The sequence below is a fragment of the Oryzias latipes genome, chromosome 17 (assembly GCF_002234675.1).
Source record: "Oryzias latipes chromosome 17, ASM223467v1".
In the NCBI taxonomy this organism is placed as follows: domain Eukaryota; kingdom Metazoa; phylum Chordata; class Actinopteri; order Beloniformes; family Adrianichthyidae; genus Oryzias; species Oryzias latipes.
In genome coordinates this window covers 15,967,017-15,994,526 of record NC_019875.2, presented here as the reverse complement: position 1 = coordinate 15,994,526, position 27,510 = coordinate 15,967,017, and the positions used below count along the sequence as shown (strand labels likewise).

Here is a 27,510-nt window from a genome sequence, read left to right as displayed (position 1 = left end):
GAAAGGCTTTTTCATTTTCACTCTGAAGCTGTGCTCATTGACTCCAAAGTAAAATGAAAAATTAATCCTCCAAACCGCTTTTTCTTTTTCTTCAACATTGCTCGTTCTGTCACTTAATTAAAATTATAAATAAATTGGTATTTGACATTTCAGTTTCAAAAAATTCTGTAGTAATTGTGTAGCAAAATTCAAATCTTCATACAGTAAATCCTTGTTTTTCGTTGGGGGTTACGTTCCAAAAAGAACCCTTGATAGACAAAATCCATGAAGTAGAAACCTTTATTTAATTTTTTGACAATTATCATACAATTAAATACTCTATTATACATTGAAAAGAAAGAACAAACCATTTTACATTTAAAAGAAACTTAAAGCTTGGCTCTGCTGTTAAGAAACAGTATTTAGGAATCGACTCACACCTGGAGCCAGCTCAGGCACAGGAACTTTGCCACTGTCGCCATCCAGACCGGGACAACAATGGGGTCCTCTCCACAGCTGTGAGGCTGCAATGACAAACTCCAGCCACCCCCACAAGGGCAACAACTGTAGCAACAACCACTGACCAAACCAGCAAGCCCTGGTAGAAAAGATCCCCACAGGAAACACTGTGGCTAAAATCATAGCATCATGTTAAAGAGCAGCATGTGACCTCAGGTTACAGATCCCTGCCCTAGAGGAATAAAGATGAATTGAATAATTGATCTAAATTATTCATAATTCTACTTCCTATATTCTTTCTCATTGTTAAAAGTAAAATTTGAACTCCTAGTGGCATTAGACACACGTAAAAATTAGAGCAATATGATTTTAAATAAAATCTTTTTGGTTAAAAACAGATGAAAAGTGTTGCTGTGATCAACAGTTCCTTGTTTTCAAAAGTTTTATTTTAAACCTTTCCAGATTCACACAGAATGATCAGAGTGGTACACCTCTGACTAACAAACGTTACCACAGTTTGAAAGGGATAAAAAAAATAAAATCATGGAAAGGAATCTTTTGAACATGACCTTTATAAGTTTTTCTATGTGCAATAGAGAGTCTAAATGGCCTCTGTTTTTATTCCAGCTTTCACTGAAAACTTATTTTTCCTTTTGTTGCTTCTGGATTCAATAACAGGAATAAGAATCCTCTGCAATGTAAGAGTTCCTCACTGTTTCTTCATTGGGATTCAGACAGCTCATAGAATGAAACCACTTAACCTATCCTTTGATAAGAAGTCAAAAGAAGTCAAACATTATTTCCATCTGCTTTGGTAGAGCTAAAGAAACCTAAAGAAAAGAGTCTTACCATATTGATAGAAGCATTGGAAACAAAAAAACGCATAAACATTCATTGCTGTTTTGTGTAAAGAATTTACAACAAAAATATGAAATTACCTCATAACTTATAACTGTTTTCTGAAAGTTTCAAGTTTTTGCAAATAACCTTCATTTCAGTCCAGTCCTTAATTTCTCAAGTGATTTAACACAACACATTTTCTTTAAATGTGCAAAAAGAAACTTAGATAGAAATAGAAAAAATAATGATGTGTTAGTTTTAGAGGAGCTGCAAATAACACTGTCTTTAGATTCAAAATTTGTTTGAACTATTTATTTTCTGGCATTTTCTAGACGTATTTAGACAAATAAAGCATAGCATGCAATTTTATTTTATTTATGAAGGTTTAATTATTGATTAATATAAATATAAAAAGAAATCTCCAGAAGAGCAAAGTACTCTGTCATCACACAAAGAATTATTTTTACTTTAACTTGAGTAGATTTGAAGGAACTAGTACTCTAGCTCCATATTCTCTTATGTTTAATCCTTTTTCTATTCTTTCACCTTCTTCAGTTGAGCACTTTTTACCTCCACTTGAGATATTTTGTTTTGATGTATGAGCACAAATGTCAAAGAACATTATGGCAAAATGTGAGTTTTCAGATGGGCATCCTTTGGTCTCACATTAAGAGGAGCACTTTTGATCCTTCAGGTTGAAGATCCAGATCATTTTCAGCTAATATTTGGTCCAAATTATTACCACTAGATGTCCTCCTAAATTCACCAAATGTGTTTGACACAAGCAGCCGAGGGGATTGGTTCAGTTCACATGCCAACAGGGAGGAACAGCAACACAGTGAACTATAGTAAAAAAATAAAAATAAAAAACAGTCAATCGTCATTGTTTATGTGCAAATATGACACTAACAGACTGGTGTTGTGGGATCCTGGCTGCTGGCATGGGGTACCACTTCTTTCATGGACTCGCCAAAGCCACATCTGTACTCTTCCTCCTCCTCTTTCTCCATCACTCCAAGTCTGATTCAGCACTTCAACACCTACACACAACCAAGAATAGATGCAGGATTCCATGCTGGGACTTGGAGAGAAGAGAAAACAGCCCTGATCATCACCCTGATCCAGCTCATCCTATCAAGTTTTTAGGAACTGAAAGTCCTGAAACTTCTGTCATCTCTCTTCAAAGCATGGATTTCAGGAGAGTGTTGGGTTGAGTGGACTGTGATGTTCACAGGGTTTATGTCATGGATGTGTGGCAACATGATTTCCACACACCAACAAAGCAGTGGAATGGAGAGCTGACATCACAGGTGACCTTTAACTTCTCTCGTATGTGGGTTACCCTTTAATTTTGCCTCCAAATGTGAGATCACTCTATAGTGCCCCCCCCCCCCCCCTCCTCTCTCTCATTTGGATTTAGTTTCAGGATGGCGACCAACTGACCGCAGTCAGTCATCGCGAGCTGCGCACTGAAGGCTGTGAGGCTGCGCCACGCGCGCGCAGCTGCAGTCAGACTCCTAATGGAAAGCACGGAGGAAAATTCCGCGCACTCCGGATCCTGAAGCAGCAGCTGGCGGGATGAGCTGAGACATTAGAAGCGTGCCAAGTGCAACTGACCTCTGCTGGAATTATCCTTTATTTTGGGGGGAGTGGGTTGATATAGCTCGGTGGCGATGGATCAATGAGGAATGCGACTACGGGGTTGATGAAGTCCTCGGCGCTGTCATGCGTCTTGCCCCGCAGCCAAGCGCTCAAACCTTGCGGCTCCTAGTTGTTTTGCTCCTGACCTTTGGGGTCACCGCATCCCCGGTCATCTCCACCGGCTGCCCGGACAGGTGCGTGTGCGATGACCAGCTGGTGGTTCAGTGCGCTGGGCAGCACCTGACCACCTTCCCGGTCAACTTGCCGCTGGCCACGCGGCAGCTCATCATCTCCAACAATCGCATCGTGGAGCTGCCGCCCCTCGCGCTCAACTACCTCTCGGACCTGGTGTATCTGGACTGCAGCAACAACTCCCTGACGGAGATCTCCGAATCCACGTTTGGGAATCTGCGCAAATTGGCCTACCTGGACCTCTCGTTCAACACCTTGACCCGGATCGAGGACAGGACGTTCGGGCCCCTGGCCAGCCTGGTTATGCTGAGGATGACCGACAATCCCGGACTCTCAGAGATCCATCCGGACGCTTTTACGGAAAACGAGAACCTCCAGGTGCTGGATGTGAGCCGGAACAACCTGACGGCGCTCAACATCACATCCCTGCTGGCGCTGCCAGCCCTGCGCTCGATGGGACTCAGCGGGAACCCGTGGAGCTGCGAGTGCGAGAACGAGGACCTCTGCCTGTGGGTCCACCTGGAGACCTTCAAGTTCCAAGGTCCAGTCTGGCTTTTACTCCCCATCAATGTCAGTGCTTTTATTTTGTCAAAAAATGATCATGAAGTCATGTTAAAAAAATGATCTGAATTCTACCCATCTTTATAAACTATTTCTAAATGAGACAACTATAGACCACTACAGCAATAGTTTTTTTTTAAATCAATTAAATTCCTTTTTTATGAATCAGACCAAACCTTTTGTATCAAATATCTTTCCCCAATGATTTGTAAAAAAAAAAAAAAAAGTTTTTAAACCCGTCTTTTGCAAAGTTCATTTTATAACACATCTGCTTTCTTTTTTAAGGAAACACTGGTCAAACAATAAACTCCAAAAATGTATTGCATTGTTTTGTAGTTGGGAGACTAACATTTTGTACTAACCTTTGACAAAACATGAAACTATATTATTTCTGCATTTAGCTTCACGTGAGGCAGTTTGGGCAGTTTTATATGAAAAAGTGCCCCCCCCCCCTCCGATAAATCCTTTAAGTTATCATTAATAATTAAAAGATAGATAGATACTTTAGTGATCCCGAAGGAAATTGTTGGGTCCCACAAGAAAGATAAAAGACAAAATATAAAAGCTGGTAAAAAAGATTATTTTTGAAAACAATAGATTGTATATAAAAGAATATTGAAGATTTATTCAATAGAATGATTTAAATATGTAGTGTGGCACTGTCATATAATAGATCGATTCATTTTATAAATAAATCAAAAGTCAAAGTTTGCAAAACAAAAATCAAAACTATTTTAACACAATAATGTCAAAATAGACAAATCATTGATGGTCACATATAGTTCCTCCAGATAGAAAACATATTTTGCATGTGTTCAGAATGGGTTTATGTCTGCGTTAATCTACAAAATAACACAAAAACAAACAAAGAGCTTTTTTAAAAGCACATTTCTTTCCCCTATAAGCAGTTTGTCCCATTAAATGCTCGGCAAAGGCTCTGTGAGAGACTAGCCGCCTGTCCAGGGTGTGCCCCATTTCTGCCCTGAATAGGATAAAAAAAACTCCCATAATCCTGCAGGACAAATCCGGAATAGAAGATGCTGGATACGTGTTTGGCAAAGTTACCGCATTCTTGTTTTAAAAATTCAGCCAGTCATTCAGGGTGAGTCGGAGCACCAGGTTATGGTTATAGTGACCAACTTGTGAATGAAAAGAAAACATGTTTAAATTAACCAGACAAAAAGACAAAAAATAAAGAATGAAAAAAAACCTGAAATATGACGAAACTGAAATAAGTTCAGTGAGTTCATGGAGAAAAGCATGAAACTACCATGAACACTAAACAATACCCATGCATGCTAATGTTTTAAGCAGCCTTAAATCTTGTGTAATTTGTGTATATATGGTGGTCTTTTTTGTGATGATAAATGGGACAATTTCCTTAGTAATATATTCAGTTGTTTAGCTTATTAACTAAACTCCTTCATAGAATAAAAATACAGACTCAAAATGAAAATATGAAGGATCTATAATAATTTTGAAGACCACTTTGTATTTTTTTTATAAAATATGTAAAAGTGAACTAACTTCAGGCACCGGTTTATTTGCCTCAAATTACTTCTTGGACTGATAGTAAAAGCAATTTTTGTCAAAGCAGGCTAATTCTTAGAACTTAGTTTATCCAAAAATCCCTTCTTTTCATTATGCATTTGTAGATTTGTCTGCCCTGGAAACCTCTCAAGTAAACAGACATGAATGTCATTGAGCAAAATAATTCACAAATATAAGAAATGATACAGGCACTTTCAAAAAATGCTTTAATTTTACACTAGCTACTACCTAGAAGTCACAGGACAAATTTTATTTCTTTGCTTCTAAGGAGCAAAAGTTAAACGTTTCTTTGGATTATCTTTTGCTTTTTTTTGATAACTTTTTTACAGTCTTTATAAACAAATATTTTAGAAGCATCCACTAAATCAGTGAAGTTAAACTTCTGAGTCTCTGGTGAAGAAACTGTTTGTTGGAACTGATGACCTTATTCTTCATTTGTCCATGACGTCACTGTCAAACTAACACACCAAAACCAACTAAAAACGTTTGGACATGACAAATTACATCAACAAAAGTGAAAACATTTACCTGACCGCTGACCACATAGACCAAAAAGAAAGCAAGAAACTCCATCATTACTGTTCACCATCTCTTCTTAATCGGTCTGGCATATGGAACTCCTTCAGCAATAAACTTTTACACAACAGTCTTAAACAAAGGTTCTGCCCCTCAGAAATACACAAAACATAAAATGCAGAATGCATTAACAAAGAATTGTACAAACAAACTTTACAAATACTTCCATTGATATTGTGGCAGTTAATGTAATAACCAATGCTCCTCTTAAACATGGCAAAAATCTTTTTAGCTAAAAAAGACCATGGAGATCGAAAGCTGTCTACCGACACGTTTCCATTAAGATAGGCATGTCCAAAGTCTGGCTGGTGGGCCAAATGTTCTATAGACTCCTCTCATAAAATCCAATATGTGGTCCCATTGTCTGTATAGGAGAACTGGACTGAGCGAGTGTGATGTCACCCATAGATAATGCCTCGCTTCTGGTTCCAACCAAATGAATTCAATTCAGTCTCCATTTTATGCCACATGTCTGTCGGTGTGTTGGAAGCAGACGTCTTCAGTAAGCCGTGATTGGTCTGAGGCAGTGTGTCAGTCTATGGCAACCACTCTCGCCAATCAGGAGTGAGCATGTTAGAAGGCCACACCCCTTCCACTGAAAGCAGGCCCGTGAACAATCTGTCAATCAAACATTACTTTTGAAGAAGTTTCTGATGGGTCAGTTTATTACTCAAATAACTTATAGACATATACGTATACAAACTATACTTAAATAAAAATATCAGGAAAAATTTAGGATTAGCAAGAACATGCTAAAAAAGCAAGAATTGTTAATCTGACTAACATAATGACTAAATTATGTTATAAACTGTTGTATAGCTGTGGCAGCAACCTGTGATTCTGTGACCTGGAAAGCCTTTAGGGCCAAACAAGATGTACAGATTTATTTGTTTCTTTGATAAACTGTCTTTCTGAATGAGACAACTATTCTTGTTGTTCTCCTGTTTGCATGATTTAAATTTAAAAGATTAGAGAGAGCATCTAATAGTAAATAACATGTAACATTTAATGCAAACCCAGATAAAGTGTTTTCTTGATTTTATTTCTGCTCCACAAATCAGGAAATCCAAGTAATTTAAGTAAATATGTATTTAAATATAATGCTGTTCTATATGTAAGTATCCCATTGCAAATAAAATTTCATTTAATAGATACTGCAAGAGTTAAACAAATTCAGGCTGAATGTTTGGCCCTCACACATTTTCACCAATCTCCAAAATCTCAAAAACTTTGGACACCCCTGCATTACGGTGAATTCCAAGATCAAGGAAATAAAAACAGCAAATTTGATAACTTTCATGTGTGGATGCAAAAGACACTATGAAATGAACAAAACATAATTCCATTGTTGACTAACATTGAGTGAAAAATAAAGCCTGCATTCAACAGAAAAATCGGATTTTTTTAAAGTCTGCATCACTTCATGGTCTTCCTGTGAGCTGAGAGGCAGAAAACAGCATGGAGCTGGACAACAGTCAAACCACGGACAGGCACAGAGAAGAAACTCCCTGAATTTCATTTTAGACATTATCTTTTTTTTTTTTTTCGCCTTTGAGTAAAACAAGACTATCTTTTTCTCCCAAAATGACAAATCTACGCATATTCTCAGAGATGAAGCTCCAGATTGGATCAATGATTCAGCCATGCTCCATCAAATTTTGATCCCCTTTGTTATTTAAGTGTCATTGTGAAAGATGTGGCCGGTCTTCTGTATCCTGTCTGGCTTTAAGTTGCTTTGCTCATGCCTTGGTGGGATTGTGTCACTATCCAAAAGGGCAAAGGCTATTTATAGTGTGTCTTACTGAGCAGGAAGCACATCTAGAGTCCTAACACCATGGCCATAATACAAAAGCAGTGGTTACTAAAAAGGTGCCCCCTGCCTCGCCCTCTCCCACACTCTCTTGCACAAACTGTAAATTTGCTCAAATGAAGCGGGAGCGAAGCTTAGGCTGAGTCTTGTTGGAGTTGTCCTATTTTCCTGTCGCTCATCGTCTTTTGTCAAGCTTAATTTGGATCGGAGCTTCTCTCAATGACAGCTGCTAGGAGGGGAAGAGGAGGACAAATGGATACCCGCATTGTGTGCACAGTTCGTCCCTCTTTTTTTAAAACCAAATCCTCATTCTTGTCATGTGGGAAGATGCTCAGGCACAGATGTGTGGAAATCACTTCTTTGTAGACTTAAACCCAGCCAAAAAAGGCATTGTTTAAGTGTTTTGGTGGAAGGTCATCAAAAGCTAGTTTTTTTTTTTACTTTGTTTATTGCAAGTTCTCTCCCTTCAGCCCTTTTATCACTCCTCTGAATTTCACCTGGTTCTGCTTGCTCGGCCTGCTTGTCTCCTCAGTTTAGGAGGTGCAATGACACGCAAGCATGTGAAGAAGCGAGAAAATAAAGCCTCCGGAAGGAACCGACAGATTCTCCTTCGTCTCGCCTTCCTGGCTAGATTAACACTCACTTAGATATTGCATAAGAGAGCCTTCTGAAATGAGGGCAGCATGGATGGAGGAGGAGAGGAGAGGGAAAGCCCTCTTCTTTGATGCCAGTCACTTTGGGGGGGGGGGGGGGGTATTGGGTGGTAAAGCCAGAAGGGTTCCCCTTCCTGGCTGTCAGACGCATGCACAAACACATGAGCAAAGCAAAGGTGTGTGCACAGACACATGTGCAGATGCCGCATGCACAGATGGGAGGTTGGAAGCCTCATGGTGAGGGATTGCTCATGCATGTATGTGCAGAGGGAGGGTGCATCCATATGGAAAGAGTGTTTGCTGTAGTCAGAATCTGGCAGCGCGTTCTGTGAACAGAGTGCAGCAGCAGCTCTTGAGTGGATCAGAACAGCCTTTTGAATTTGTTGTGCTTAACAGAGCTTTGCCAGACAGACACTCATCTCCAGACGTAGAAGCACAGAACGTTTCAGGGATTCAGAACAGAAATAAAAAATAAATTTAAAAAAACGGTTTGAAAATTTAAAGCTCTGTTACATTTTAGTATTGCTTTGTTTGTTTTTAAGGTTTAATAATTTAATAGGGACAATGTGCATTGGTAGACATCTTATCAGAGAGTTATAGATGTAAATATCTAAAATTTTAGCAATTATGCTAATTTGCATCCCTAATCCCCTGGTGGCTACATAAGAAAACAGTGAACAAAATGTAGCATTACACACAATACATAATTACATTATGAAAGAAAAGCACAAGAAAATACAATAGTTGATTATTGAAAAGCAAAACACAAGATCATGATTGTCATGGCTGACGTCGTAGACGTGACTGACCCAGACGCTGAAACCCGGAAGTAACTCACGATCCGAGATGTGGGTTAGAAGAGGTTTATTTTTACAAGGTGTTTGTGGTTGAATCCTCTTCGGATGGAGACTTATAGTTCTTGGGACGGGCGTAAGGCGAGGCGTGGGCACCGTGGACGGTGGAAACTGCCTGAGGCAGGACGTGGACGCTGAGGATGGCGGGACCAGCTTGAGGCAGGACGTGGACGCCGAGGACGGCGGAACCAGCTTGGGGCAGGACGTGGACGCCGAGGACGACGGAACCAGATTGAGGCAGGACGTGGACACCGAGGACGGCGGGACCAGCTTGAGGCAGGACGTGGACGCCGAGGACGGCGGGACCAGCGAGGGGCGCGGTGGAGAGCTCAGGATGATGAAACCAGCAAGACCAGTGGTGAGGGAACCTGAAGGATAATGCAGAGCGTGGTGAGTCAAATAACTTAGCTTGGAAGGTAGATACTAAAAGGCCAGACATAAGCACCGGAGTGAGTATAACGAACTGGCGCTGAATTCTGATGAGAAGATCCCTTAAGAAGGCCGGCAGGGTGATGAGGAGATGAAGGTCAGCTGGTTCCAATCAGCAGAGCAGGTGCAGGAGCTGAGGGAGGGGGAGGTGAGCTGACAGGCACCGTGACAGTACCCCCCCCTCAACGACCGCCTCCAGGCGGTCCAGGACGGCGATCAGGGTGAGCCCTGAAGAAATCGTCCAGGAGGGAACGGTCCAGAATCAAGGAGCGGGAGATCCAAGAACGCTCCTCCGGACCGTAACCCTCCCAGTCCACCAGGTACTGGTGACCACGACCCCGGCGGCGAACGTCCAGAACCCGACTGACCGTAAAGGCAGGGGCGCCGTCGATGAGCCGGGCGGGTGGCGGGGAAGCGGACGGCGGGCAAAGGGGACTTTCCTGGAGGGGCTTGATGTTGGAGATGTGGAAAGAGGGGTGTACCCTCAGAGCCGCTGGGAGTCGCAGCCTGACGCAGGTCGGACTGATGACCCGGTCAATGGTGTAAGGTCCGATGTAGCGAGGTGCAAGCTTGCGGGAGGTCGCCTGCAGAGGTATGTTTTTGGACGATAGCCACACCTTTTGCCCGGGTTGGTAAGTGGGACCCTCTCTCCTACGCCGATTGGCCATGCGACAGTTACTGTCCCGAGAGCGCTGGAGAGCAGCCCGAGCCTGGCGCCAAATGCGTTGGACACGTTGCAGGTGGTGTTGTACAGAGGGCACGGCTAAATCCAATTCATGAGAGGGAAACAGAGGGGGAGAATAACCAAGAGAAGCTTCAAAAGGGGACATACCAGTGGCGGCAGAAGGGTGGTTGTTGTGTGCGTATTCTATCCAGACGAGAAACTTGGACCAACTGGAGGGATTCTGGGCCGAGAGACAGCGGAGAGCGGCCTCCAACTCCTGGTTAGCCCGCTCCGCTTGTCCGTTAGACTGGGGGTGGTATCCCGAAGTCAGGCTAACGGTGGCTCCCAGAGCTGAGCAGAAAGACCGCCAAACCTGGGAGACAAACTGGGGACCCCGGTCGGAGACAATGTCCTTGGGTATCCCATGGTGACGGAAAACTTGGTGGACTAGGACCTCAGCCATCTCAGCGGCCGTGGGGAGCTTCGGCAGGGGAATGAATTGGGCGGCCTTGGAAAATCTGTCCACAATGGTTAATATAACCGTGTTACCTTGCGACGGAGGCAACCCGGTGACGAAGTCCAGGGCCAGGTGGGACCAAGGGCGTTCGGCGACGGGCAGGGGGTGAAGGAGACCAGCAGGAGGTGAGTTAGAGGACTTGGATCGGGCACATACCGCACAGGCGGCGACGAACCTCCTGACGTCTTGCACCATAGTAGGCCAAAAAAACCTGCGTCTCAGAAGATTGAGAGTCCGGTGGACCCCTCCGTGGCAAGACACCCGGGAAGTGTGCCCCCACACCAGGACGTCGGAGCGGAGAGAGGAGGGGACGTAGAGAGTGTTATCGGGAGGAGGAGGATGGTCAGGCTCCTCATCCTGGGCCTGCTGGACCCGAGTCTCAATGTCCCAAGTGAGATTGCCGATAACGTATGTGGGCGGAATGATGGGGGCTGCTTCCTGATGGTCGTGGGCACTGAACATACGTGAGAGTGCGTCAGGTTTAATATTGCGACTGCCGGGTCGATATGTAATGGTGAAGGAGAAGCGGTCGAAAAAGAGACACCAACGGGCCTGACGGGAGTTAAGGCGTTTAGCAGCGCGGAGATATGCGAGGTTTTTATGATCGGTCCATACGATAAAAGGGTGCTCAGAACCTTCTAACCAATGACGCCACTCTTCTAAGGCGAGCTTGATGGCAAGGAGCTCGCGATTACCGACATCGTAATTTTGTTCCGCGGGGGACAACTTCCGCGAAAAGAAGGCGCACGGCTTGAGTTTACCAGAGTGTTCCTCGCGTTGGGACAGGACGGCTCCGACCCCGGAGTCAGAGGCATCGACTTCCACGATGAATTGGCGTTGCGGATCGGGTTGTATTAGGATGGGTGCGGTGACGAACATGGTTTTAAGTTTATTAAAGGCGTTATGAGCCTCGGGCCCCCAAACAAACGGTTGATTCACCGAGGTGAGTCTGGTAAGTGGTGCGGCGAGACTACTGTAGTTTCGTATGAATCGGCGGTAAAAGTTGGCGAAACCAAGAAAACGTTGTAATTGCTTGCGTGAGCTGGGAGTCTCCCAGTTAGCGACTGCGGAGACTTTGACAGGATCGGGTCGGATGTTGCCGGCTTCAATGATGAAACCGAGAAAGGAGACGGAAGTGACATGAAACTCACATTTCTCGGCTTTAACAAATAACTGGTTCTCGAGGAGGCGTTCGAGGACCTGACGAACATGAAAAGTATGGATTTCCGGATTGGGCGAGTAAATAAGAATGTCGTCCAGGTAGACAAAAACGAACCTATTTAGGAAGTCGCGAAGGACGTCGTTAACGAGATGCTGAAAGACTGCTGGGGCGTTAGTGAGCCCAAAGGGCATCACCAGGTACTCAAAATGCCCCAAGGGTGTGCTGAACGCAGTCTTCCACTCGTCCCCCTCCTTCATGCGAACCAAATGATAAGCATTCCGGAGGTCTAATTTAGAAAATATGCGCGCTTCCTGTACCGAGTCTAAGGCAGAGCTGATGAGGGGCAGAGAGTATTTATTTTTGACAGTGATCTGGTTCAACTCACGGTAATCGATGCAAGGACGCAGAGATTTGTCTTTCTTTTGGACGAAGAAAAATCCGGCCCCTACAGGAGACGAGGAGGGGCGAATGTGGCCGGAGGCGAGAGACTCGTGAATGTATTTCTCCATGGAGAGCTTTTCAGGACCGGACAGGTTAAATAACCGGCCCTTAGGAAGAGTAGCGCCGGTTAAGAGCTCGATGGAGCAGTCGTAGGGACGGTGTGAGGGCAGCGCATCGGCTTTGCGCTTGCTAAAAACATTCTTAAGGTCGTGATAACAATGGGGTACCTTTGAGAGGTCGGTCTCCTCCGGAACGTGCTCGTTATCGGGGGAGACAGGAGGGATGGCGGAGCGGAGGCAATTGGCGAGACAGTGGGGGCTCCAGTTTGTGATGTGGAGATTAACCCAGTCGAACTGAGGATTATGACGGCGCAACCAGGGGAATCCTAGAATTACAGGAGACTGAAGAGATTTGGTGATATAAAACTGAGTGACTTCATGGTGGTTGCCCGAGGTGATCAGGTGCACGGGTTTGGTACGGTGAGTAATGCGTGTTAGAAGTTGGCCACCCAGGCCAGCAGCTTTAACGGGATGATCTAGCGGTTCAATGGGGAGGTCGAGCTTGGACACCAAACTACAGTCCATGAAGCTCTGTTCGGCTCCGGAATCGATAAGAGCCCGACAATCATGGTTACGAGAGTGATGACTAATTTTGACAGGAACATAAAGGAAATTATTTCCCTGAGAGTCCGTAGGGGCAGCCTCCCGCGGCCTGTCTTCTAGCGGGGGGCTCTCGAGTTTAAACGTAGTGTGCATTGCTGTACGTGGTGACCTGATCGTCCGCAGTAGAAGCAGGTACCCTCCTCCATGCGTCTGCGCCGTTCCTCAGGAGTGAGTTTGGAATGGCCGATCTGCATCGGTTCCTCCGGGGGTCGGCTGGTGTTTTCTCGCAAAAGGGAGGGTGGCGGCTTTGACACAGGAAACTGAGGAACAGAGTCAGCGATGGTTTTTCCGACAGAACGTGTGCGTTCGTTCTGACGTTCTCGGAGCCGCACATCCGAACGTAGGGCGGCGGAGACAAGCTCCTCAAAAGTGGTAGCTTCGGGCTGAGAACATAGATGGTCTTTGATGTGATCACTTAACGATTGGTAGAAAACGCCTCTGAGGGCAATGTCCGGCCAACCAGCCTCAACCGCTAGTATGCGAAAGTCGATCAGATGTTCACTTACAGATCTGTTGCGTTGTCTTAGGCCCAGAAGGCGGCGAGTGGCTTCCTCTGCTTTGCGGGGTTGGTCGAAGACCAGACGAAACTCCCCAATGAAGCGTTCAAAAGGTTCCTGGAAGACGGGGTTAGCTGAAAGATACGCCTGGGCCCACTGAAGGGCTTTGCCACGTAGAGAGTTAACAACGAGAGTAATTCTACAGTGGTCTGCGTGGTAATATCGCGGGGCCTGCTGGAAAATCAGTTGACATTGTAGCAAAAAACCACCACATGAACTCACGTCTCCTTGGAACGGTTCGGGTTGTAGCCGGAAGTTCTCCTGAGTCCATGCAGTGGTGGCTGGGTTAGAGCTACTGGCAGCGGAAGCTGTGGAGTTGGAACTAGTGTTAGCCGTTTGTTGGCTAGTTAGCTCAACCAGTGTTTGGGAGATGCTGTCCAGACGGCGAAAAAGATCTTGCTGCGCCGTGGCCATCTGGTTGAGTGATTCAGCTTGACGTCCGAGGGCTACACCTTGTTGTGAGACGGCGAGGCGGAGTCCTTCCGGGTCAGCTGGGTCTGTGTATTGGCCAGTTCGTTCTGTCATGGCTGACGTCGTAGACGTGACTGACCCAGACGCTGAAACCCGGAAGTAACTCACGATCCGAGATGTGGGTTAGAAGAGGTTTATTTTTACAAGGTGTTTGTGGTTGAATCCTCTTCGGATGGAGACTTATAGTTCTTGGGACGGGCGTAAGGCGAGGCGTGGGCACCGTGGACGGTGGAAACTGCCTGAGGCAGGACGTGGACGCTGAGGATGGCGGGACCAGCTTGAGGCAGGACGTGGACGCCGAGGACGGCGGAACCAGCTTGGGGCAGGACGTGGACGCCGAGGACGACGGAACCAGATTGAGGCAGGACGTGGACACCGAGGACGGCGGGACCAGCTTGAGGCAGGACGTGGACGCCGAGGACGGCGGGACCAGCGAGGGGCGCGGTGGAGAGCTCAGGATGATGAAACCAGCAAGACCAGTGGTGAGGGAACCTGAAGGATAATGCAGAGCGTGGTGAGTCAAATAACTTAGCTTGGAAGGTAGATACTAAAAGGCCAGACATAAGCACCGGAGTGAGTATAACGAACTGGCGCTGAATTCTGATGAGAAGATCCCTTAAGAAGGCCGGCAGGGTGATGAGGAGATGAAGGTCAGCTGGTTCCAATCAGCAGAGCAGGTGCAGGAGCTGAGGGAGGGGGAGGTGAGCTGACAGGCACCGTGACAATGATAACAGCATTTGACACGACAGTACAATAATAAGAGAAGGAAAGAAGGGAAATTGGTTTTAATATTTATGACTGCCTCTGAAATAAGAAGAAACTATAAGAAGAAAACAAAATCACAACACAAGAAGATGCAAAGTAACAGATAATGATCAGGACTGGTTTAACTTAGTCTTGAAAGGCTGCAGTGTTGGACATTCTCTAACAGAAAGAGGGAAATTCTTCCTAAATATAATGGCCGGCTCGATTTGGTTGATTTAGCTGAAAGCAGAAGTATGTTGCTATCACCCTTCATCAAATCAGACTTCCTTACTTTTAGAAGCACAACAACACTTTAAAAGCTTATAAGCCGTTTATTCCCTCAGGTCATGGAGCCTATCCCGGCCACTTGTGGGCAAAGGCAGGGGACACCCTGGACAGGTCACCAGTCTGTCACATGCAGGGCCACTATCACATAGCCATGCACACTCGCATTCACACCTGTGGACAATTTAGAGTAACCAATTAAGCATGTTTTTTGACAGTGGGAGGAAGCCAGAGTCCCTGGAGAAAACCCAAGCATTCACAGGGGGGGCCTGCAAACTCCACAAAGAAAAGTCCCCAATTGGTGATTCTTTTTCAGGTTCCCCAGCCAGTACTTGAATCAGGGGCCATCTTGCTGTGAGGCAAGAGCGCTAATCATAGCGCCACCGTGCAGCCCATCTTTAAAAAAAAAAATCTTTTTTTTAAAACTTAGAAATGAAATAAAGTATGGTGTCACAAGAACAGGTAGACGGCTGGATCCAAATGCAGCAGGTTTATTTGCTCAGCTAAAAGTCCACAAAGCTAAATCAGGGTCAGGCAGGCAGGGGTCAATAACAGGGATTAGATCATGAAAGGAGAGACAGGGGAGTCAGGATCCAGGCGAGAGTCGGGGAAGGCGGCAGGCAAACAAATTCAGGAAACTGAAGCTCAGGTCCAAATATAATGCTCGGCAAGGCCGGCAGAGTGGCACGAACAATACTTCACACTGAGTGAGGCTCAGTGCAGTGTTTCAGTAGACTGTGATTAATTGATTGATTGATTGATTGATTGATTAATTGAGTGAGTGAATGAGAGTCAGGTGTGTGGCATCCAGGAAGTGCACGCTGAAATTGCTGGGAGTTGAAGTGCATTCAGTACTCTAGAGATGGTTCCCGCTGGTGACCAGAGGTGGAGACCGAGTTTTGACTTCTGACATATGGAGAATCCAGCCTGTCACAGGGCCACACAATCATACCACAAAAGTGACAATTGGCTCCAAACTACTTTAGTATGCCTAATGTTCCAAAAACAACAGCATTGTAAAAACAAAGAAACAGGCAGGTTTGCTTGTGGTGGCCTCATTGAATCACAAAGTGAAGACAAATGAACAATGGAAATTCAGAAAACGCACACAGGCTGCACACAAGGCTCCAAAACAGATGCCCGCAACAAGCTGTCATGAAGAAATGTAAGCTGTAGGTGGAAAATGACTGGCGGAAAGTGGCAAAAATGACAACAAATAAAAGGGAAGCTCGGGTCAGAAGACATGACCGCTCTCCAGGAAGAAAAAAGAAATCAACAAAAGCGGTAGTTGGAAAGAAAAATCCTTCATCCCAATTTTTCTCAGTGACGCACAATTAAAGATCAGCTTTGTTTTTTCAATTTAGTTTTACTTTCCCTCTGAAATAAAAGGGAAACACATTTTTAACGTTCTAAAATGCAGATGATATTCAAAATAAAGTGCCTGTAAGAGTCATAAACTGGAAAAAAATAGGAAAAAAACAAAACAAAACAAATTCACAAATACAAATAATCTTGTTTTTCATTCTCCTTCAGCCCAGACCAGGAAGAGCCAACAATGTATGTCAGTTTTAAACAAGCCAAGCCAATCCATAACCATTACCTGCAAATTTCTAAAACAAAAACATACTTATGACAATTTCCACAGATGTTAGCATCATCCCATGCTATAGAGTTTCAACAACCCCAATGCTGAGGTTTCTGCACAACAACCTTTAAGCCTGAGGTGAGATGATGCAGAGGCTGAAACAGCAGGTTGAGGTTTGGTTTATCATGTTGTTGAACCCCAAATGGCCTCTGCATATAGACAGGACCTCTGCTAGTGTTGGGGTTTACACCTTTTGCTGTCAGCATGACTCATTTTGAACCTGATAATTGCAGAATTAAGCTTCTTTTGCCTTCAGTTCATTGTTTTTTTAATCCAAATTTTAAAAACAACTGTCCATTTCTACTTTTTCCCCCCAAGTCCATGACATCTGTGCAGTTTAGTAAAAGACCATAAAAGACTTTTTCCTACATGATTACATTTTGCATAAAACTGCTATAAGAAGACATCTAAAAAAATTGCCTTTAGAGATGCTCCAAAGGCTCCCATGAAGTTTGCATATTCTGTTTGTTAGCTGATCTCTTTTGCAGTCTGGTTTCATCACCCTCTGTCTTTTTGCATATTTTTGAGCAGCTGTCACTCAAGCCTTCACACTGTCGTCTGTTAGGTTTGTATTTTAATTAGCGTCTCCTCCAGTGAAATGTTTGAGTCTCCTTGAGGAGACTGCGTCTTCAGTTCCTCCCTTTGGGTTAGATGACACTGCAAAGCAACATAGCTGTTTGACTTTGCAGTTAACAATTAGTTGCATTTTTAGGTTTTTCTTGCACCAAATTGGTCATTTCTTTTGATTTTTAACCTCACACCCTTCTTGCTGACAACCTCTTTCAATTTCTCAGAGGAATTGCCGACTTCTTATAAAGTGTGTTTGTCTGGATTATGTCTAGTCTCACGTTGGCTGTTTCCTACTGAGAGGTTAGGGACAGGCAGATCAATAATAATACATTCTCACATAAACTCCAGCTTGCTGAGGTGACAAGCTATTTTTTTTCCAGACAAGCTCCCTCTTTTCTCCACTTCCTAAGCAGTCTGTTCAGAGACAACATAAAAGCCAATTTTTATTGATTTGATCTGTTGAGAAGGTTTTGTAAATGCGATGCCAACTAAACAAGAAAATACTCATATTTAAGCCTTTTTTTTTGCTTGTTTTGTTACCATATCCTGCATATTAGGTTGCCATATATGATACTGAGTGGCTGCTGGAATTAGAGTGATTTTTTTCTTTTTTTATTATTATGTTGAATTTATACACAAGACAGGTTTTGGTCTTTTTTAAACAGTTAGTAGAACAACTGTTTTGCAGCAATGTAGAACCTCTGATCTCTTCATTTTTGACCCATCAAAGACATTCTTACAATCTTACTTATTCTACTGGCTTCCTTTTTTTCTATAAATGTTCATTTTGGCAAAAGGTCTTCTCAACTTTTTTATTCGTTCAATTGAAGATTTAACACGGCAACTAAAATGTCCAGATGTCCCATGGAAAACTGTAGACAATAGTAAGCCAATATTTCATATTAAGGAAATATCTGCTCCTGATGTTCTAAAAATAATCTCATCCCTCAAAAGCTCCAAAGCTAGAGATGCACATGGTTTCTCTAGTCATTTTATTAAGCAATATAAAGATGTTCTCGCACACCCAATTGTACATCTGATTAACCAGTCTATTAACCATAGCATAGTGCCAATAACATGGAAAATTGCTAGGGTTATACCTGTTTTTAAGTCTGGGGACAAAACAAAACCTGAGAACTACCGTCCAATAAGCATTCTACCAGTTATTTCAAAAATCTTAGAAAAATGGGTCACAACACAACTAACTATACATCTCAACAACAGTCAAACCTCTCTCCATCCAATGCAGTTTGGCTTCAGAAAATATCACTCCACTGATACAGCAACTTGTTATTTCCTTGAAAATGTGAAACAGCTGCTTGACAAGGGAGGCTTTGTGGGTGCTGTATTCCTTGATCTGAAATGTGCCTTTGATACTATTAATCATGATGTTCTCCTTGCAAAGTAATCAAATTTTAATTTCTCGAACAGTGCTCTCTGCTGGATGAAATCATATCTCCGTGACAGAAAACATGCTGTAGAAATTGAAAATTCACAGTCATCGTTTCTTAGTTGTTCAGATGGAGTTCCTCAAGGCTCAGTATTGGGGCCACTTCTATTTAGCTTGTATGTGAACAACCTGTCAGATGTATACAAAAAAAACAAAAATACAATTATATGCAGACCATACAGTTGTAAATGCTCATGCCAAAATAAAAGCTGAAGCAGCTGCAGTTCTGTCTGGAGCCATGGTTCCAGTCTTTCAGTGGCTCCAAAAGTCATGCTTACATCTCAATACTAAAAAGACTGTATGCATGTTTTTTTCACGTCAGCCAACGAGGGAAGAACAACCATCTGTAGTGGTCAATGGGGAGCGATTGGAAGTCGTAGAACAATTCAAGTATCTTGGCGTAATCTTTGACTCACACTTAACTTTTAAAGATCATGTAAAGAAAATATCAAATATTGTTAAATTTAATCTGTCAAATTTTAAACAAATAAGGTCTTCTCTGACTACTAAGGCTGCAAAGGTTTATATGCATTCATTGATTTTAAGTCATATAATTTATTGTCTTACTACATGGTCCCAGACAAACGAAAGCACTTTGAAACCCGTCAAGTCTCTGTTTAAGAGAACCCTGAAAGTTTTAGACAAAAAGCCTCTGCGTTATCATTACTGTGACATTCTAACAAAGTATGGCATAATGGATCTTGAAAGTTATAAAATGTACATGGATGCCTGTCCCATTTTTAAAGTTTTGAATGGGCTGGCACCTCCCCCCTTGTCAGATTTTACAAGTAAAAAAAGAAATGTTGGAATAGGCACCAGGGCTTTAACTCGAGGGTACTGTAATGTTCAAAGGCGCAGGACTAAATTCAGCCAAACTGTGGTGTCAATTAGAGGCACACAGTTATGGAATATGCTGCCACAGCACATTAGGAACTGTGAAAACTACCCTACCTTCCAAACAGCTCTTAAACAATGGCTGAAAACAAACCAGTCCTGCAGACATTAGTTATTGTTGTTTTTCTGTGACTTTCTTTGACTTTTTAGACTTGCTTTTTATTGTAATAACCTTTGTAAATATTTTTACCTCTAATATTGTGCTATTTTATTGTATTGTAAATGTAATTGTTGAACTTTTTATCCTGCCCTAGGACAACGGATGAAATTTAGCTCCTGTGCTAACTCTGGCATATTTATGTTAAAGCAGCTGCTGAAACATTGTTTAATATGCATTGTCCTAAAAAAAAAAAAAACGGGAAATTAACACGTAACACCTTTGGAAATTTATCTTGAGTGAGAAGCACTTTTGGGGTTCTCTTTTGAAACGTCAGACTTCTTATTTCAGAGGCGATGAAAAAATATTTAAACCAAGTTTCCATTCGTTGGTCATAAATGGGGTAGCATTTTTATTTTCACCCATCATTGAGATCATGATACTTACAAATTGGGGAGACAATAATAGGTATTTTGTGGTACCATAAATAAAAAAACAAACTATGGAAAAGCATAGAGTTAATAGACAGATGAACATTGTTCACAAGCCACAAAGTTTAGGTATAAAACTTAAAAGGCTTTATGTAAGAGTGAGTTATGTCCAACACTCAAGTTTAGCCCTTAACTCCTATTTTTCCTGCTGTCAAAAATAAATTAATTAATTAATTAAATAAAAAATAAATAGATCATAAATTAATGCAGACTTTGCAATAATTCTGATCTATATGGGAACAGTAATTATATTCTCAAATGAAAACAAGCCTGTAAATAATACGTTTTTTTATGCTGTGCTGCATTTGCCTTACAGGATACCGTTCTTTTCTGCTGAAGCATTTAGTTCCTTTGATCTCCACTTTGAATTTCTCCCTGATCTAAAAAAGCTCTAGGAAAAAACAGGCGCTTGCTAAAAGAGGCTGCATGTCGAGGCTGCAAGCTGTCATGTTGCAGGAACAAAACACTCTGCTGTTCTCATGGACGCTGCTACGAAGCTCAGCATTCAGCATAAGGTGTGGTTATCTTTGACTGACAGGCTCTTTGAATTGTCTCTATTTTCACGCAGTTCTCTGGAAGAAAGAGGAACTTTTTGATCCAATAATGGATTTGCGTCTCAGTTGTAGTCAGTCTCACATGATAGCAGATGATCAAAAACCTTATAAATCTGAAGTTGCAGACAGACAAAAAGCCCAACTCTCTTCTTAATTCTCTGAGTGGGAAAATTGGTTGGAATGATTCATCCATCCTTTTTTGTAATGTAAGTCTGCAATACCTTAGAGCTGTAGAACACAGGACACTTTGATTTACATGCAGTCTTTATATGAAAGCATATTTTTGCAAGTTCACTTTGACAAAGGATTATTTTAAATTATAAACCCTGCTTATGCAAATGTATTACCTCTACACTTCCCTTATAGAGTCGGGCTTTCTTGTAATTTTCTAAAGTGGTCTTAGGCAAAAGCTCTTTTTCTTGGAAGAAAAGGAAACTCCTGCACAGAGAAGTTTGTCTGATTATTTGTAAGGTGCAGAGGCTTTTAGGCACTTTGGATGCTCTTCAGGTCTTGATGGTGATGGTTTCAGGGATTTTGAGAAGGTTTATCATCATCATGTTCTCTTGCCTTTGCAGTTAATTTCACATCTTTTGTTTCACAACAGATGTTCTGTAACTTTGTGATCACCTGCTTCCCAAACTACTGCAATTTTGTTGTCTCACAACAGATGTTCCAGGGACTTTGTGTTGATTTATCTGCTTCTTATTCTCTTGTAGCTGCAGAAACTCAGCTTTAGATTTCTCATATCACAGATGATCCTGTAGTTTTTGTTTTGCTTGTCTCTTTCATATCATTTCAGACCCCAGCTGGTCACCGCAGATTTTTTGCATCCACTTGCAGACAAATAGATCAATTAACGTCTTCGTTTTCTTCGTCTGAGCGGACATCTGGCTCAAAACTGTACGGCTGCATAGCTCTGATATTGTTTGCTGTTCCTTTTTCCTATACTTAGCTGGGGGTGTGAGGGGCTGTAAGTTGGTGGGAGGGATTGTAAACAAAGGAATGATGGGATTTTACATTAGATAAAAAATATAGTTTAGTGGGACTTTAAGGGTTCAGGTGGTAATATGAGTTGAATATTGAGGCTTTTGATGCAGAAACTGTTAACATTTAAGTAAATATGTGGTGGAGGACCCAGATAGAACCAAATCAACAAACATGAAGTCACAAGCAGAGCTTAAATTTAAGTGACACAAAAATGGAATCCAGGGTCAATGGAAGCAGCATATCAAATAAACAGCACAGAGGTGATTGATTCAACAATGAGGTAAAGAGTAAAGCAAACAAGTAGAGTAAATATTGAGGAGTAACACCTTTAACCAGAGTGCTGTAAAGGTAAAACAGCAATTACACAGGCTAAACACACATCCACACAGATTAAAGCCACTCATCCATCCATCCATCCATCCATCCATCCATCCATCCATCCATCCATCCATCCATCCATCCATCCATCCATCCATCCATCCATCCATCCATCCATCCATCCAGCCATCCATCCATCACTCCATCACTCCATCATTCTATCCATCCTCTGAATCCCTTTCAGGGTCTTTGGGTTCCTGGAGCCAAAGCTCTAACCACTACAGAACCTTCCATAAGTCTGCTAAGGCTCTGTTGTAAAGAAGTTGGTATAGAATGATTATAGAAAGCAATCTGATTCAATCCACTAGAAAAATTCAAAATGGGAGAAAATGTGAAATATGAAATAGATTTCACTTTGAACTAAGATAGTTAAACAAATGTGCATCTCTCTTACTCCTTTGAAGTGTTTTTTCCATAAGTGAACAGATACGGTTTTGTAACATAAATACATTGTATGAGTAATTCATTTTGAATGTTCACAATGTTTCAAGAATGTAACTTAATCAGCATTTCTTTGTACACCTTCATCTGTCACTGTACAGCACTTTGGGTCTGTATGGACAATTTAAGTGCTTTATAAATTAAGTTTATTATTGTAATTATTTATTTATATCTTTGTTAAACCTAGAACTTTAAATTTTGTGTAAAAATTGGGGAAATAAACGTTGGAGGTTGTTTTAACCAACAAAATTAAATAGACCTCTAATGTAAATTAGATACATTTTCTAAATTTTTCTAAATTCCAAATTCTAAACCCTAATCTAAATACCATTGTAAGTTATCGAACACCACTAAAAGCAAAAGGGAAACAGTTTTCCTCTCTTCTACTCATGACTTAACATGACACATAATTTGGATAACACTTTTTAGGGTGTTACAGCTAACTAACTCTAACAAAAAAATTGTAATCATATAAAAAGGGGTTACTGTTTCCATTTTCACTGTGTTTGCAGCTTCTGCAGGGTAATAATTCAACCAGGTATGAATCAATTTATATGACACCCTACTCTGATCATCTTTTGATCAATTAAGAAATTATCTGCATTACCTTACCATGCTGAAATTAAAAGATTTCCTGGTGGTATTTTAATTATGATTATACTGATTTTAGCCAAAACTGTTGTTTTCTAGGACATAGTTTCTGCAGAGCAGCAAGAGTTCATTAGAAATTCACCTCTAAGTTGTAGGCGGGACCATTGGTGCGGAATAAGCCTGCCCCCTTGCATCTTCCCTTTGTTTACGTGCTCTCCCGCTAGCTTACAGCTGTCCGCAACCCAAAACTAACATTTCTGGTGCAACAAAAATGGCAAGCAGTATCGGATCCAGTCATACCATTTGGAGTCAGATGCCAGCTTGGATGAGGAAAACCAAGATGTACATAGATCTATTTTTCTCCTAGTTGCATCAGAACAAAGTGGAGAAGGTAGCTTGTGGCCTGACATTGTAGCTTTTGCATCACAACTACAAGCTATTAACAACTCCATTTGGACTCCTGATATACAATTATATGAATAAATAAAGAAATGCTCCATCATGTCCTCCATCATGAGAAAAATGCTACAAGAAGATGTTTAAGAAAACGATTGTCATTGGAATGGGTCTTTAATATTTAATGACAAATTTCTAGCACAGGTACTGCAGAACAGGAATGAATAAATTATTCTTAAACCTCAAAACAGTTGATCTTTAAATGTCAAAGGTTTATGCACCGATGAACTTGAGTGGAAGAGTAGAGAAAGTATGTCTCTGATATTGCTGATAGTGCGTTATACACACAAAAATGCTAAACTATATACTGTGCCATGATTAATCCTCATGATTCTTTCTTGGTTTGTATTTGTGTGACAGATGAAGGCCAGACAGTGTGCGGCTCACCTGCTGAAATGCAAGGACTCCGTCTGGGTGAGGTGGGCATCCAACTACGGACGTTTTGTCACCAAACCCTGGGCTCCTGGGACTACCTCTTCTTTGTTGCCATCGGCTTTGTCATCTTTGCTGCTGGCACAGTGTCAGCCTGGTTGATGGGTGTTGTCATGGTCCTTTACGAGCGCTACATCAAGAGAAAAGACGAGCAGCTGGAGAATGAGGACGAGAGCAGTGAGGCGGCACATGTACCAATGGCGAGAACAGAGCGTGAGAACAGGAGTTTGAAGACCTCACTTATTGTTTGAGAGAATCAGTCCCACCTCTGCCCACCGTAGAACCCCTCAGTGCCTCAGGCTCAATGACTGCTTGACTGCTGACTCTAACAGCACCGGCTCTTAAGCGGAGAGGTGGCTCCAATGGATAAAAGGAATGTCTTTGTATTGATTTTCACTGAAAACTTTTTGTATTGCCTGAAAGGGCGTCACACACCCATAGACACATATATGCAAATGTGTTGATATGTTGCATCCTGTGCTGTGTTTGAGTATAAAAGCATGTTAGGAATAATAAACGTTCTTAAATTCAGCAAGATTAATCCACTTATGATAGGAATAAATATAACTTTTCAGGCCCCATAAATTAAAGAAGCATCTTTTGTTACCTTCCGTCTGAAGGTCTGTTTTAAAAAACTGTTTTATTTTTAGGTTTCATGCTTCCTCCCATGAGGCCCAGTGTGCTCACAAGTGTGGAGTATATCATTTCACATCATTGACTTCCTGTTTGAAGCTTGTTTGAAAACGTTTGTAAATGGAGCTAAGTCATCATCAGGTAACCACTAGGTGGCTTAGTAAAAAAGTTTCTGGTTACAAAAATGTTTCTTTTTTTAATTACTGTAATAAGGTTTACTCTAATGCAATTAAGGTTCACTTTTACAAACTTTTTTGTACATTTTTTTTATATTTGAAATTAAATATCAGCTTTTTGAGCTTTAAATTACACATTGCCATTACCTTTATCATTGCTTTTAAACTGCTTTAACAGATATTGAACAACTGTCAGGCTAGTTTGTCCTAAACATATGTCTATTTATGGAAAGGTGATAGTTTGATGATGAAAGCCAAGATGGTGACGACAGAGGAGCTGTAAAAGCTACAAACCAGGGAGAGAGCTACATTTAAAAAAATAATTAAATTAGAATGCTAATTTGTGGGCACAAACTAGCATTTTGTCAGTGTTTTGTGCACAGAAAATGGTATTTTGTGCACACAAATTGGTCTTGTCTTAGAATCTTGTGGCCGCAGTTCAGTATGTTGTGAGCAAAACTTGGCTCTTTTTTTAGCAACATTTAATGTGGACAACTTGTGTGTTTTGCGGGCACAATTTAGTATTTTGTGCACACAAATTAGCATTTTATTAGTATCTTGTCAGCACACATTAGTATACCAATGTCCGGATGGACGTAATGAAAAGTTGGAAACGCCCATTTCCAAATGTGAAACCTAAATGTAGCTTAAATAAATGGTTGCTATCGACTGCAACCACACCAAACATAGCAAAAAATGGATGACCTGTGGAAGCATTTTGTAAGGACAAGCTAGTGTTTTGTGCACAACACTTAGAATTTTATTAGCATTTTATGTGTTCAATTTAGTAGCCTATTTTGTGTGCATAAATTAGCATTTTATTAGCGTTTTGTGGGCACAATAGTATTTGTGTTCACAAATTGTTGTAGCCACAATTTAGCATTCAATGAATACAATTTAATTTTTTGGGAGCACAAATGATCATTTTCCAAGAAGTTTGTGGGCACATTACTGTTGTGTGGCACAATGTATTATTTTTTTTTGTACAAATTAGTATTTTTTAAGCATTTTGTGGGCGCAAGTTAGTATGTTATGTGCAGAAATTAGCATTTTGTTAGTATTTCTTCGGCAAAGTTTGCATTTGCACTTGTGATCAAATTAGTATTTATTTGCACAAATAAGAATTTTACGTCCACTGATTAGTATTTTGTGCAGAAAAATTAATGTTTTATGCGCCCAAGTTAGCCTTTTACATTCACAAAATCCTTATAAAAGGCTAATTTGTGTGCACAAAATACTGGATTGTGGCTGCAAAATGCTGATTTCTGCGCACGAATGAGGATTTTGTGCGTACAAATTTTTTAATTTGAAGGAACAATTCTTTATTTTTTATGTCTAGGGTCTGTAGAGAGCTGACACAAAGTCTCTCCCCTTACGTAATGACATTGGACCACGCACGCACAAAACACATTTTTAAAGTGAGTTTAGGTCAATAACTTTTTTTGAGGAAAAAAAAACATTTAAAATGTTTTAGTACAAAAAAACTTTCTGATTTTTTGTGTGTTTGCTTCTGGATTTGGAATCTTACTGACCTTTGATATGCACAGAACAAGAATGAAAAGATTAAATGTACTAAATATTTTCCTACGTGAAACATACAACAACCGTAAACATACAAATGTTTAACCCCTGGCATGCAAGAGTGTGTAGACAAAAAGTGGTGTAGAAAGTAAAACTGTCTCACAAAAGTTATGGTATTTCATGAGTAAAAAACAGTTGATGCCACAGAAACCACAAGGTTTGTTTTTCAAAGTTTTATTTTTCAATTCCTGCATGCAGAAACACAAATCAGTTCAGTAAACTCAAAGGTTAGTTACAAATCACAAAAAAACGAGTTTATTTATAATTGAACTAATTTTGGAGGTTTGCCAGGAGTGTTTATGAGGATTTGATTTGGTAGTGAGCATTTCATGATAATGGTCCATAATCTGTCAATGAATTTTTGATGTGTTGTGAAAATTTTTTCATTCTTTGCTTTTTTGAGGGTTAACTGATTGCATTTATATGTAGTAAACAATCTGAGTTTCATAACGTTTTCATTTGTTTGCAGGAAAATTCAGCAAACTGGTGTTTTGGTTCTTTTTAAATCCAAAATCATCATAAATGTCATCATGTTTACATGTGGACATGATCACAATGCCAAATAAACATAAGCACAATCTCAGTATTCTGTGTTTTCAAAGTACAAACTTCTTCAACTTGAGGTTTTCTTTTTCAGAAATTTGACCATTTTTTGATTCCATACTTGTCTTCTTGGTATCTTCAGTGTTGACACAAAACAGCATTGTTGAGGAAGGGAATCAAATATAAAAAAAAAGAATCACAAAGTCGACAAAACAGAGAATAAAATAAGGATTTGTTAAAAACCGTAAACCTATCGTACATGCTGAGGACTGATTACCGGTACTTGAAATTTAGGTAACTGAGCTGAAGTAAAATTAAATGAAAAAAAATCTAAACAACAACATTTAAACAGAAAACAATGAGTAGAAGAAAACTTATCAGTGCAATTGAAAAGACAAATGCCTGGAAGTCCTGTGGTGTCTGTTTGGAGGGGTCAATTAGAGGCGCAAACTTAAGTCTGTGACTAGGACTGTCCAGGTATGTGACCACAATTCACATGTTTACTCCAAAAAAAATTAAAGAATGAATAAATTTAGAACAGTT

The 27,510-nt window shown here is 41.4% G+C and overlaps 2 protein-coding genes across 3 annotated transcripts; one reads left to right on the top strand and one right to left on the bottom strand.

The window, feature by feature from the left end:
* The first annotated feature begins 2,047 nt into the window (after window positions 1-2,047).
* LOC101174134 (leucine-rich repeat-containing protein 52) lies at window positions 2,048-27,002 on the top strand. Of its 2 annotated transcripts, none has more exons than XM_011486481.3 (2): window positions 2,048-3,652; window positions 23,963-27,002. In XM_011486481.3, the coding sequence occupies exons 1-2, from the start codon at window positions 3,004-3,006 to the stop codon at window positions 24,283-24,285; spliced, it is 972 nt and encodes a 323-aa protein (XP_011484783.1). In that variant the 5' UTR covers window positions 2,048-3,003; the 3' UTR covers window positions 24,286-27,002. The 2 variants fall into 2 exon arrangements, with proteins under 2 accessions (XP_011484783.1, XP_023821127.1); XM_023965359.1 differs by having other exon boundaries at window positions 2,048-3,681.
* On the bottom strand, window positions 9,356-10,448 carry LOC111949081. The gene is made up of 2 exons (XM_023965360.1): window positions 9,562-10,448; window positions 9,356-9,484 (listed from the first exon to the last, which is right to left on the bottom strand). The coding sequence occupies exon 1, from the start codon at window positions 10,373-10,375 to the stop codon at window positions 9,728-9,730; it is 648 nt and encodes a 215-aa protein (XP_023821128.1). The 5' UTR covers window positions 10,376-10,448; the 3' UTR covers window positions 9,356-9,484; window positions 9,562-9,727.
* Window positions 27,003-27,510: the final 508 nt, after the last annotated feature.

Excerpts from the sequence above, each read along its gene's own strand:
- LOC101174134 (XM_011486481.3), top strand. The coding sequence starts at position 3,004 with ATGCGTCTTGCCCCGCAGCCAAGCGCTCAAACCTTGCGGCTCCTAGTT. Across the intron at positions 3,653-23,962 it reads GGAGACCTTCAAGTTCCAAG|ATGAAGGCCAGACAGTGTGC; the intron begins GTCCAGTCTGGC and ends TTTGTGTGACAG.
- LOC111949081 (XM_023965360.1), bottom strand. The coding sequence starts at position 10,375 with ATGTCCCCTTTTGAAGCTTCTCTTGGTTATTCTCCCCCTCTGTTTCCC.